The 14478-nt window shown below is 42.4% G+C and overlaps 1 protein-coding gene across 1 annotated transcript; it reads left to right on the top strand.

Annotated features, from left to right (window-relative positions):
- The first annotated feature begins 536 nt into the window (after positions 1–536).
- LOC133926503 (RING-H2 finger protein ATL32-like) lies at positions 537–2472 on the top strand. Its single transcript, XM_062372476.1, has one exon. It carries the CDS (start codon positions 767–769, stop codon positions 2024–2026), a length of 1260 nt encoding a protein of 419 aa, XP_062228460.1. The 5' UTR covers positions 537–766; the 3' UTR covers positions 2027–2472.
- Positions 2473–14478: the final 12006 nt, after the last annotated feature.

Below are 14478 nucleotides of genomic sequence, written 5' to 3'. Positions count from 1 at the left end.
GGCAGCTGATAACCGCTTTGGTTTGGAAAAGCGTTTCCCAGTGATTGGCAGCTCAGCCTTCCTTCGAAGTCCCGAATCACGCAGTTTTCTCATCTGCGACACAGAAAATCCGTCTCGTCGTACACCCAACAAAGCCCAAATGGTTGAATTCGTCAAGCCTGACAACCATACTGCTCGTCATTTATCGTATTATTAGCTTGTACTTGCCGTCCATCAATTGTACTGGTACGTACGTAACGCCCAACCAAAGTCCCAAAGCAACAACGCAATCGGCAGGGGCGAAGCTTTAGATAAAAAAACCCCGAGTGTATATTTCAATATATCTAAATTTAGTGTACATGTTTAGATTAGGTGCTGGTGAAATTAGATTGTTAAGATCCGAGATTTTATTTTATTTCCTGGTGCCAGCGTATGCGCGGAGCTTCGCCCCTGGCAATGGCAGCATCGCAGTACATTACTGCACAACCACACATCATGAACATCTCGTATGGTAAGATTCCTACGCTTTCCATGCGTTCTCTAGCCGGGCAAGGCAGCACTACCCCGAGTCCAATGTCCAACCCATGCACCGGCACGGGTGTGCGACCTGCCGCGGACACCGAAATGCCGGTAGCCGAACGGCCGAACAAGTCTGACCCTGCCCGCCGCCCACCAGACGCAACAACGTCACCGTCTCCTCCCCTCGCTCTCCACCCATTTATATACGCCTCTGCGCCCGCGCGCGATTTCGTCCAAGAAACGCAGCCCACCCACCAACCACCACCAGATGCCGACGCCTAGCGATCATGCGCGGCCCTCGCTGCTCGCCGCGCTCCCGCTGCTGCTGCACCTCCTCCTCCCGGCCGCTGCTGCGCAGCCGGACGCGTCGCGGGACAAGGTTAACGGCGGGGGCGGGGGCGTGCCGACCCAGCCTCCCGGCTTCAGCGCGCCCATGGTCGTGCTCCTCGTGGCGCTCATCGTTGCCTTCTCCTTCATCGGCTTCTTCTCCGTGTACATGCGCCGGTGCGGCAGGGGCGGCTCCTCCACAGGCCCCGCCATCCCGGCCGCCGCGCTGCTCGCGCTGTCGCGGCAGGAGCATCGGAACCAGCAGCAGCGCGGGCTCGACCCCGCCGCGGTTGCGTCGTTCCCCACTATGAGGTACGCCGAGGCAAGGGAGCTCCGGGTCGGCGGCAAGGACGCCGCGCTCGAGTGCGCGGTTTGCCTCAGCGAGTTCGAGGACGACGAGGAGCTCCGGTTCCTGCCCAGGTGCACCCACGCCTTCCACCCGGACTGCATCGGGGAGTGGCTCGCCGGCCACGTGACCTGCCCCGTCTGCCGGTGCAACCTTGACCCCGAGGAGCTCGCCGCGGCTGAAACGAACAGCTCCGGCGCCGAGGGGGATGCGGAGCAGCAGCAAGATCAGGTGGCCATCGACGTGAGCCGCGAGGGCGCCGATGAGGAGGAGGAGAGAAGGAGGGAGGCGATGGAGCTGGAGCGGATTGGGAGCCAGCGCCGCGCGGTGCGGTCCAGGTCGGGGCGGCCGCTCCCGCGGTCGCACTCGACGGGCCACTCCCTCGCCACGCGGCTGGACGGCGACCTCGAGCGGTTCACGCTGCGGCTGCCGGAGCACGTGCGCAGGGGGATGGTCGCCGCAGCGGGCGAGGGGAGCCTGCGCCGCACGGGGCCACGGGAAGGCCGCGGCGGCGGCGGCGCCAGGAGCGCGCGGCTGGGGCGGTCGGACCGGTGGCCGTCGTTCATCGCGCGGACTTTCTCCTCGAGGGTCCCGTTCTGGGCGGCTGCGTCGAGGAGGGCGCTGGACGCGGAGGCCGTCGACGGGTCGGCGCCGCGCGCGGCGGCCGCGAGAACCAAGCGTGAAAAGACGGCCGTCGCGGCGGACGGCTCCGTGATCTCAGCCAAAGGGAGCGTGCGCTTCGACTGCCTTGGCGTCGGCAGCGGCGGCGCCGCCGTCTCAGGTGCGAGAGTTGGCGCCGCGGCGGGCGACAGCGAGACGGAGGATGAGGAGAAGGCGATCGCCCGGCAAGTTTGAGCGCGGAAAGTGGGATCCGCGCCGCGCATGTGCTGTCGTCCACTTGCTCCACGCGTTCAAACGGCAACGCACTTACGTGTTCGCGGATCATTTCGTAGAGACTCAGAAATCAACGCGTGGCGAGGGGATTGGGATTGAGATTGATTGAGATTGAGATCGAGATCGAGATGCGTTATTGCTTCTCGGTCCATCGCTTTGCGATGCTAGACGAAGCAACTGGCAAGGCACCGCTGAAACGAAAATGCACTGCTAAAATGACGCAGTGGGGGTGAGGTGCTTTATCCACGCCATTTAATTTTGTCTCGAGACATGTGCAGTGCATATAGGGCATGTGTATTGTATAAAAATGTCAGTGCAAAATAAGTGGTGAGATAAGCCAGCTGACGCGTATGCTATTTGCTGCTAAAACCATGATTCCATTCAGATAAGGATGGTTAGTTTCTTTTTGTCTCGTCTTTCTCTTTGTAGCTACTCCTTTGAATGAAGAGGATTAAAAGAGAGAGTTTGATTTTGTTGGTCGGTGTAGAAACGTTCAAGATTCACTTTTTCTCCGTTGTTGAAAAAATTGGAGCGAAGTCGTTGTACTTTGTATAGGAGCTGCAGTTGGGTAAGCGCTCTCTCTGGCAGCTGGGTAAGCCGAGACCAACTCCAGCGGAGCCGAGTTTCAGGCCGCAAAACACTGTGTTGACACCATTTGCCAACGTCCGGCTACACTGTAGCACATGAGTGTCTCAAATTTCACTGAGTATGCTTATGAGTTTGGGAGGAGAGGAGATTAATGAAAGATAAGAAATAAGTATTGTTAGAGATAAAAAAATAAAAGATTAAGAGTTGTTGTAATAGTGTTATAGAGAAAATATTTAAAGAGGATTAGAAATCACGAAGTGTTGAGTGATTCTTGTGTCTGTCCTTTCACTGTTTGCGTCATTGGGGAGGTAGTGAGGTTGTGCAAGAAATTAATCAGTTGTGAACTGAAGGATATGAACAGGTCAATGATTTCATGACTCCATAACCATCTCAGGCCCCGTTCCCGATTGCTGTCGGAAATGAACTAATTCGAATGAAACTCGTTGTATATGCTCTTCAATCAGAAACATGTCACGAATAACAAAATGAGTTAGTAGTACTTCATGCTGAAACGGTAGTTGCACAACTGCACAGCTTCTAAATCAATGCCTATGTCCACGGTGCAGCAGTAGTGCCTGATCTGGTCTACGGGGCATGTGGGGTAGGTCATATTTGTTAAAAAATATTTATTTAGTTGTATTTGTGTAAATAGGTTAGGTTGAGTTTTTATTTAATTGATTGTATCTGAGATCGTATATATGCAAGAGTCGAGATTATGATCGGTTATTCGCATAAAAATGATTTTATAATATTAACAAGTGAGTCCGTTATATAAGTAGATACATATCATATATTCATCGAGCAAGCCTATACTTCTGAGCTATTTATCCGAGTACCAAACACATCCTGATACCAGTCGTGCTCTTAACTCACCGATGAAGGCTCGTCAGATGCCAATGCTTGTAACCCAATCAGCAAGTACAGCGAGAGGGACCCTGCAGCCTCCGGATAGCATATCAAAGAATCACATCTCATGGAAACATCAGAGAACCTTAGATCAATAGACCCTGTAGAGAAATTTGAAGTGTCCAATCTATGACAACAGCAATCTGAGCACGTGCTTCTCTAGTCAAGACAGATGCTGATAATCTTTGACAGATGGGTGTTTGACTATCCACACGTACTATTTCAGTTTAGTTTAACGAATATAAATATATGTTTGTAATCTGGCTCGACGAATATAAGGCTTTTGTATCTACTAATGCAGATAAGACTACTTATTAGTGTTACAAAAATATTTTCATACGAACACCAATCATAGTCTCAACTCTTACATTCACTCATATAGTCTCATATTCAGTCAACAAAACAGAAACTCAACTGAGTCTATTCAGATAGATACAACTAATCAAATATTTTTCTTTTCAACAAATACGATTTAGTTCAGTCTATATATATAATTCATGAGAGCAAAATCCATATAAACTATCAATCACATCTTGATTGACATTGCCTCTCTGCTAAATGTGGATGGACAACTAGCACCTACCTTGCATGTGTTTCATAGTGAAGAACATCAGAGTAGATCACTATCCATTGTTGAGAAACCATTATTATTGGGTGTAGTCCAATGATCCTTCGAGACAACAATTACAAAAAAAATACACGAGTAAGGGAAAGACTATCTATTCTTTATTTATCTGTATTTATAATGAGGGATATTGCTCTATATATATAGTGTCAAAAAAACCCTAAGAGATGGAGACATATTACAAGAAAATTAAATCTTTAGAGATTGAGATGGTCCAAACTCTGTTGTAAAACTCTAAATTTCCTAATACTCTCCCTTAGGCACTTCTCGCGAAATGCATATGTCTCATCAAAACTCTCCAAAAACATAGTGAAAAAAATTGAGAGAAAGAGTACATAGATCGCGACATGGTCACACGAATTGCCTCATTAAAAACCTTAACATGAGAAACTTCAAAAAACTCATCTAAGCGAAAAAGAGTAAAATTCATTCAACATGCTTGATATAATCTTCATGATTAGTTTTGGGTATTTAATCTTCTCGACTAAGATTTAATTCTTCATAACGGTATTATGTGAAAATTCTCCTTTTAAAATGTGCAACTCTCTAAGCTTCGTCATCCCAATGCCACGAATACATCTTTCAAAAGTAGATGCATGAGAGACTTAGTGAATAAATCTGCAAGATTTTCACATGACTTGGTATGTATTACCTGTATTTCATTCAGTTTATGCAATTCATGAGCATAAAAGAACTTGGGGTTTATATGCTTCGTTAAGTTACTTTTCACGTATCTTGATTGCACTTATGCAACACATGCAATATTATCTTTATGGATAATGGTTGAGGGTGTTAGTAGTGTTCAAACCACATAACTGATTGATATTATTAATCACTCTTTTAATCCACGCGTATTCCTGTGAGGCTTTATATAGAGCTATTATTTCTGAGTGGTTCGTTGAAGTAGATACAAAACTTTGCTCTGATGATTTCTAGGAAATTACAGTTTCATCACATACAAAACATAACCTGTCTGTGATTTCGCTGTATATGGATCCAACAGGTACCCATCATCTACTTATCCAACCAAACTTAGGTCCTAATTCATTCTATAGAACAGACTTAGATCTTTGCTACCTTGCAAGTGGTATGGAATATCCTTCAAGCCCTTCCAATGTCTTTTAGTGGGCTCTGCACTGTATCATATAAGTAGGTTTATTGTAACGCTATGTCTGACCTAGTGCAATTAGCCAAATACATCAGCGTACTCATTGCACTTAAGTATAGGAATTCTGGTCCCAAGACTTTCTCCCCCTCTTCTTTAGGTCTATAGTGATCTTGACCTACTTGCAATGATCTTCCGACCATAGAGGTTTTAGCGGAAAATGATTTTTCAAAACCAAACCGCTCTAATACCTTCTGCGTGTAGTTTGACTAATGTACAAAGATTTCATCTGCCACATGCTCTAGCTGTAGGCCCAAGCAAAACTTGATTTTACCCAAATCTTTTATTTCAAATTTAGACTTCAAGTATGAACTTGCTTCCTCTATTTCTTCTTCTATACCGATGATATTCAGATCATCTACGTATATAGATATTATTTAGAATCTATTCTGAGACATTCTTATGAATACATAGGGACAATCTGTGCAATTCGTGTAGCCTCGTTTTCCAAGAAATTCACTCAAATGATGGTACCACATTCTACCTGACTATTTCAACCCATATAGTGACTTCTTCAATTGTATGCTATAAAGGTGTCTATTTCCTCCATCCTAATTCGGCAATGGTATTACTTCAGGTACCTTCATGTAAATATCCTAATTCAAGCTCCTATAAAGATATGCGATCACAATATCCATCAATTTCATTTTTAACTCCAGGTTGATTGCCATTGAGATTAAATATCTAAAGGTAATGCCACCCATCACCGGAAAATAGGTTTCTTCATAGTCAACATCTGGTCGTTGAGTGGAACCTTGTACCACTAGTCGTGCTTTGTACCTCACAATTTTATTCCTTTCATTCCTCTTATGAACAAAAACCTACTTGTATCCAACTGGTTTAATATGAAAATGTGTGCGGCATACTGGTCTAAAAACCTCTCTTTTGTTCAGGTATAATAGTTCAACGGTTTTTGTTTTCGGCCAGTCTTTCCAATCTGACCTCATTCTACATTCAGTGAGCGATGTATGTAATGCCCAAAAAAAAAACTGAAGCTGGGAAGAAGACAAACTCATCAGGTGTTTCTCGTACCTTAGAGACAAAGGAAAAAGACACTAGGATAAAGATTAACTGAACTGGGAAGTACACTAGCCATCATGAGCATATGGCGTTGCATTGCACCTGGTCACACATGCACAAAAATTTGGCTTCTCCTAAACCAATTAAATAAAGCTTTCTAGCTATTGCTTGGCTTAAAGAGAGCCAGCAGACTGACCTCAAGACCTACAAACCTACTAGCTCCTAGGATCACCTATATGTACCGAAAGGCCATCCTTTCATTTTCTCAAAAGGCAACTGGATAAGCACGAGCTAACTGGACAGGTCCTTGCTTCCTATAAATAGCAGTGGTGGCCATGCTTGAGAGGACACGCCACACTGAAAATCAAACAACTTGTTCTGGGTAGAAAGCAAGGATTGTGAGAGTAAGAGGTAGCTCAGTGTTGGCCAACTGCGGTGCAGAGCAGGCAAGCGGACCACCCTAGTAGCTTATGCTCTCTCTTCGTGTTCTTACATTAATATATACATGCGTACCTTTTTACAATATGTATATTGTGTAGTTTATTTTGATTTTATGTTGTAAAATGCTGGTGTTACGATAGCAAACATATTGTGTACCGATCACAGTTCAGGTGTGGGACTGTCTGAGTTCTCCACAGAGAATGACTCTTGTACAGAACAGAGTAATCGGTGATGGATCCGTAGGAGCGACCGATACTAGTAAGTCAAGGTTGTCATTGCTCGTGGGATTAAGGGCTTAGCTCTGCTGGGACTTAGGTTCTAGTAGGGACTGCTGATGTTGGAGTACCTCTCTTAAGAGATTAAAAAGTGTGAAATTTCACCCCTGTGACTCCCGGGTTGGGAAGCTTGCGGTCATGTGTAACACCAGAGTTTTACCAAAGAAAAATAAATAACCCTTGTGAAGTAATCTACTATTTTGTGTGTCTGTTGGCTGAGTGTGATTTATCGTACTCACCCTTGCTTTAATCTAATTTTTTTTGCAGCTGAAAGCAGTAATGGTCATGCCACCGAACCAATGTCGGGGCATGAAGACGAGCCATAGACGTAGCCAACGGGAGGGAAAAATAAATCCATCTAGTAGTTGATATATTTTCCACTTGATTATTTTAGCTTCCGCAATATCAGATGTAATAAATAGAGTAGTTTCAGAGGAGTTATTGATATAATGAAGTTTGAATTTCCATTTCAGCCTTACATGTTTATCAAAGTCCGTATAAACATGTGGCAACTGTTACTGCTGGACCCTATGTCGGGGCGTGACAATGTAGGCTCAGGGTCACGATCTATAACTGTGACAATTTTATTTGTGAACTATGTGTCAAATATTGTGGTTGCTCTATTTAAGATTCCCCTGAATTTACATAGTTTATTGTTATTTTATCATGAGTTGCACTTTCAAGTGCTTCTTCATCTTGCTCTTCATAATTTCTTACTGTTGGAGTAAGGTCCTTTAGTTTATGAGCGTCGATTTTAGCGCGCGCATTTTCGCTGGTTTCTTCCTGCGTGAGAAGATTCAAATCTTGTATGCCTACTTCATGAGGTTCCATACCATCGTCAGGTCTCAACTGGCTCCTCTTCTTTTTCCTTTAGGGTACTTTTGTGATCAGCTATGGTAAGCTCTTATTTCCCACCTTTGGCAGACATCTTTGGCTATTTGGGACTTGAGAAACCGAATTTCTTGTCCTTTTATTATTTTTTTGAGCTCCTTGGACAAGATGAGAGGTACCTTCTTTTGGTACTTTCTCCCTCTCCGGTGCATTGCGTGTAGGCACATGCGACTTAGTCATGCTTTTCAAACCACAAAAATGATCTTGCTAATTTCTACAAATCGATAATTTTCTGTACTTCACCATTTGCTTCAATAGTGCGAGGATCATATGCCGCAATTTCTTCAGTCTTCCATATAACTTCCCGACATTTTTCATCTAAGGGTATACTTCCCCCCCCTAATGATGAAAAAAATATTTTCATAAAAAATATAGTCAGTAAAGCGAACCGTATGTAGATTTTCAGTTGTTGGTTCTAAATATCGGATTATGGATGCAATCTCATATCCGGCATATATTCCAACTTTTTGCAAAGGTCCAATAGCGGTTCATTGTGGCGACAGTATTGACACATAAATCAAACATCCAAATTTGTGTAAATGGGAAATCTTTATAATTACCCATTGCACTAGTTGCATAGGTGAATAAATGTTATAGAAAGATGATCTATAATTAATGAGAACTTTTGCATGTAAGACTGCATATCCCCAATATAGTAGGCAAATTACAGTGCTGCAACAAAGGTCTAGCAATAAACTTTATTCTTTTTATCAGTGCTTCTATTCCATTCTAGGTGTGGACATACGGTACATAATGTTCAACTTTAATTCTTATACAAGTGCAATAATCATCGAATGTTTTAGAAGTAAACTCACCAGCATTGTCGATTCTAATGGATTTCATTTGATGATTTGAAAAATTATTCTTGATTTGTATGATCTGCGAGATCAACTTTGCAAAGGCGTGGTTACGGGTAGATAATAGACATACATACGACCACTTCGATGATACGTCTATTAATAACATAAAGTACCAAAACAGGTCAGAAAGCGGCTGAATAGGACCACAAATATCTTCCTGGGTTCGGTCTAGGAATGCAGAGATTTCATCTTGTACCTTCAAGGTAGATGGTCTTATAATTAATTTTTCGATAGCACATGCAGAACATACAAAATCTTCATGATTTAAGAAATTCTTCACATTTATGACATGACCTTGTGAGTTAGTAATTATGTTCCCCGTCATTCTAAGACTATGGTGACATAATCTATCATGTTATAGGGATAATAATTCTGCAATACGAAACCCAATCTTCAAAATAGGGAACCTTATGAGTTAGTAATTATGTTCCCCATCATTCTCATATAGAGAAGTTTTTCTAGTATTCTCACTTTGCTATCACGCTTAGTGATGTGTAGGTACTCCCTACCATCTTCTTCACCAGTTTCTATATAGATTTAAAACTTAAGAGATTTCTTATAGATTTAATGTACAACGATACTTCTTCAATGTGCAAAGTAGTTCCCATAGGTAGTATGTTTGTGGCTCTTTCAGAACCTACTATGAATTTATCACTACCAGTAACAATCATCATTTTTTAGAGCTATTTCAATAGATTAAAAATACATCTTTTCTCTTACGATAGTGTTTGTGGTTCCACTATCCATAATACACAGTTCCTTCATGTGGCACCACACATATTCTATAAACAAAAGAATTCAATCATTCATATGCAAGGAAATATCAACAAGACTAAACGCCTCATTAACTATCGAAAAAAATTGTTTGAAGCTAGGTTTGCTCTTCTAGAGCTTACATTTATTCATTCAATCCTTCTAAATTTAGCAACTAAGTAAATGGCTAATTACTCTAATTCTAGATAGAGTCTGCGAAATATCTGGCCACTTCATATTCAATGGCTTTCTTTTCCGCTTCATTCTTCATAGCATCTTCTATAGCAGTGGGGGAGGGCAAAGTAGAGGCCTCCGCATTCTTCATTGGGAGGTCTTTCACTGCCAGTGTGGGAGCGTCATCAACTTCCATGTGAGACGCTTCCCTTTCAACTACTGCAATGGTGAGGTGTGCTTTTAATTGCTCCTTTTTTCTTTTCCGATATGCTTCCACAATATGCTTTGGTGCTTTGCAGATTCAGGACCAATGACCCCAAACACCGCACTTATAGCATGCCTGGTTCTGCTCACCATATGGCTTGACTTCTTTCTTTGTCTTGCCATTATCATCACCAGGCTTGACTTTGTCTGCCACTCCTTTCTTTCCTCTCTTCCCCTGTTTCTTATTGTGGTTCTTGCGCACTTTGAAAGAGTTGTGATTGATTTCTAGGCTACTTCTCTTCACTTGTGGTTAGGATAAAAAGTTCTTGTTTACGACTTCGTCATGAACTTCATGGAGTCGCAACACGTCAATCAGTTTATAATACTTTTTGTAATTCGATTGAAGGTGATTACGTGTGGATTCTACCGCATTCGAGTGGAATGTGGAGAGAGTCTTCTCAAATTTCTTCTCTTCTGTGATCTCTTTCTCACAGAGACATAGGAGTGTGCAAATGCGGTGTAGTGGGGAGTTGTAGTCTCTAACATACTTGTAGTCACAGAAAACAGAGTCCAACTCATTTTTGCTCTGCAAGAGGCTTGATGGTGTACTTAAGACGCTCATGCAGTACGTCCCATAGTGTCTTAACACTGGATTTTGCCATGTATTCATCCTTCAAAGTAGGAAAGAGATGGTGGCGAAGAAAATGAAGTGCCTGATTATTCTCATTCTCTGTAGAAACCATTGCACTACTTATTCCTAACCAATGGCAGCGCGGAGCCTATCTGCTCCAAGTACAATCCAGACATCCGGTGCCCAAGTGAGATAGTTACAGTCATTTGCACTCAGCTCAGCGAACTTCTTGTTTGTGATGCCAGCGATTTACAAATTTAAATGACGTAAGTATTACTACTAGTAAAATTGCATCGTGTTGCTAAATAGAATTGCTGCAAATTTTCTAATATTTTATATGCTATTATATGAATATTACTGAATTTAAACACATAACTTGCAATTTAAATAATAACAATAACATAGAAATAAATACTGCATAATTGCAAAACAGTCAAATTCTAGAGATACTTTCATGCAGGAAAAATATTTTCAGGATTCTCCATAAAGTCCGAGAGTTTATACGCAAAATTCTAGGATTTGCATAATTTTCTGAAACCACATGGTCTAAATTTGCGAAATTTCTGCATGCCCTTTTTCTTTTCTATTTCGATCCTTTCATATTCTTTCTAGCTGGCCTATCTTTCTTCTCCCTTTTCTTATTCTGGTCGGCCAGCCCAGCCTAAAGCTCCTAGTTGGGATGATTTGGATCGCCCCGATCCATCATCATCTCGTGCCCTCGGCTAGGGCTTCTAATCCTGCCTGCCTTTGTCGACTGAGAGGCGAAGTCGACGCTCGCGTGCGGGCGTGGTTGCCAATAAGGCGCGTGGCGGGTGGTGGCCCGACCGCTTGCGGGTGGCACGACGCCCGCAGCAACAGGGCATAGCACGACAGCTGGTCGAGGTGGCCTTTAGGCTATTGTCATGCGCAGGGGCACCATCCCTTGGCGGCTTGTAGGGCCGCTGCAGGGGCGCACACGCAGCAAGGACGGCAACACTGCATGGCAGCAGGACGCGTAGCGAGGACGACGGCACATCACGTCAACAGGGGCTTTCGACCGGTCGATTCCCTGCTAGCGCAGCACATGGCCATAGCGGGGCACAACAATAGGGATGCATCTGCTGCGTTCTGTGATGGCAGCAGGGACCTGGTGTGCAGTAGGGATTCGTATCTTCTGACTTTGCTGAAGCAATATCAGAGGATGAACAGTGCCATAACATTAGCCCTTTTAAACCGTTAGGTTTGGAACAGACATACCAGATTGTCTGCTACAGTAGCTCCATAAACAGTAGAATCACTACTGTAGGGCCTATGGCTGATTCGGTGGCATGCACAGCTAGGCAAGGTGGGACGGAAGGGGGCTCGGTACTTTGCAGTTTGCATGACAGCGGTAGGGACTGGTGCGACTGGGCGGCAGGGCTTCAGCCATTGCATGGCATGCAAGCCAGCAAGATGGGTGTGTGCAGGAATAGTGCGGCATGTGGCCGGGAGCCCGGGAGCATGTCAGCATGGCTCCGTGATCGATGCGTTTTGGCATGGTGCGCACCTTCTTGTGCTTGTGCTTGCATGCATTCAGTGCATGTATGGCCGATAGGGTCTTGCCAATCTCTGTTTAGCACCATGGCAGCGGCAGCAAGGCCTCCGACTAGTATTCTTTCTCTTCCTCAGGACATTCATGTACGGGTGGCAGCCAAACTGTAGAATCGACTCGGCAGAGTCGACGCAGAGGCTCAATCCCTTCTTTGTGGGCATCAATTACATACAAGTCATGTTCTAGCAAATATATCTATTTCTTAAAAGGGAAAAATGCAAATCCTCCCCCCAAAAGTCACTTGAATTTTGACTTTCCCCAAAAGTTGTTTTGTTGCAAAAAACCCTCCAAAATTTTAAAAAAAATAAAAACAATCACAAAAAATTTCTAAAAAAAACTAGAGACAATTCTAAGACCTTTTGTGATTTTTTTTTTCAAAAATAATATCCTTTGCATCATATTTCATGGAGAGGAAGTTTGGAAAAAAAAGAAAAAACGTGTAGCTCATTTATTAACTCATGTTATTTTAACTTTGTCATGTCTACCATTATTTTTCCTACACAAATCATTGTTTAAGTAAACTAATAAAAGTGGTTTCACTAATTTTGGGGGTGTTATGGATTAGTTATGAATTAATCTATCTGCAACACATTTACTCAATCCTGTACGTTACAATAACTATTTCAAGATTTAATATATTTTTAGAAGATAGAGGATCATGTAAGAAGACTAAAAAAATTAGTTTCATAATTTTTGGATTAGTAAATAATTAACTATGCATTTAACTAGAATTAACAAATGAGCTGCACGTTTTTCTTTTTTTTTTCAAACTTACTCCCCATGAAATATGATGCAAAGTATATTATTTTTGAAAAAACATTCACAGAAGTTCTTAAAATTGTCTCTATTTTTTTGTGATTTTTTTTAAAAAAAATTCGAGGTTTTTTTGCAACAAAACCAAATCTTTGGGGGTTTTTTTTAACAAAATAACTTTTGGGAGGAAAGTCAAAATCTAAGTGACTTTTGGGGGTTACATTTTTCTCTTCTTAAAATGATCTATTTGTTTATTATACACATATCGTAGCCTGTTCATGTTGTGATAAATTAATACCGCTTAGGACATATAGGCTAAGCCATGACCTACCCACTTAACGACGATGTCGATGCATTGTAGATCTGTTCCGCTAGTTTGGTCTCTAGCAGAGTTTCGTGCTGATAACGTGTTGACAAACCGTTGCTACCAGATGTAGTCCAAAGATCCCTCGAGAGAACAATTGCAAAAGAAGACACATGAGTAGGAGAAAGATTTCATATTCTTTATTCATCTGTATTTATAATAAGAGATACTTATATATAGTGTTAAAAACCCCTAAAAGATAGAATCAATATCAAGAGATAGAGATCTATTTAAAAAAAATAAATCTTTAGAGATAAGACGACCTAAATTCTATGGTAAAACTTTTAGATTTCCTAACACCGATAGCATCCTTTTGGAACACTACGTTGCAACAAATTTTGGACAGCTTAACTGCCAAAGCAGAAGCACATATCGGTCGTTTATCTGTAGAGAGAATGTATTGGACGTACATTATGTGCCACAAGTCTGCCCGGCCGATTCCGGACTAGTGGGAGTGGGAAAATTTGTACCGAAACGGAAAAAACAGAGCCAAACCAAACCAAATTAACTGAATATTTGGAACACAGGGATTTAGGAAATCATGTGAGAATTGAAAAATGTAGGAATTGAATCCAAAGAAAAAATGCCTATTAGTACCCTTCGGATTGTAGGATTGATGCATAGGAATTTCATAGGACAGTAAGTTTTCCTCCATATTTTGGAGGAACTCTAACATGAGGTCTAGAGTCTTATGTTTCCAATTTTTCAGTCCTAATGCATCTTCTCTCTTTCTCCCTCTTTTCTCTCTTGATAATGAACGTCTAGATCTAAAATTCCTATGTTTTTCCCGTGAAGTAACCAAACACATAGTGGAAACAATTTCCGTGTTTTCTCATTCCATAAAATTAGAGAAAGCAGGCACTCCAATCCTACTTTTTTTCTTTCTATTCCTACATTTTTTTGAGGGCCTTAAACTGTTTCTATGAAATCCTACGCGGTGAAAGACATTCTACCGAGCTCATAAAAATGGCCCATCGAGCCCACAACATTGTATTAAGCGGAGTATAGGGCCCATCGCACTGGCGTTGCCTTGCCCATTTTTTATAATTTTCATATTTCTTAAATAAAAATTACAAAAAATGCCTTCCACGTGGCGGCAGAAGTCTATGCCATTTTTTAAAACACATCCTTATTTTTATAACTAGTTGAATGCACATGTTTTGCACGTCGCGGAAGCACGTATGTGTGAGAGC

This window comes from Phragmites australis, chromosome 8, assembly GCF_958298935.1.
Source record: "Phragmites australis chromosome 8, lpPhrAust1.1, whole genome shotgun sequence".
NCBI classification, from domain to species: domain Eukaryota; kingdom Viridiplantae; phylum Streptophyta; class Magnoliopsida; order Poales; family Poaceae; genus Phragmites; species Phragmites australis.
Note: the sequence above shows the minus strand (reverse complement) of the source record. Positions and strands in the feature narration are given on the sequence as shown.

Excerpts from the sequence above, each read along its gene's own strand:
- LOC133926503 (XM_062372476.1), top strand. The coding sequence starts at position 767 with ATGCCGACGCCTAGCGATCATGCGCGGCCCTCGCTGCTCGCCGCGCTC.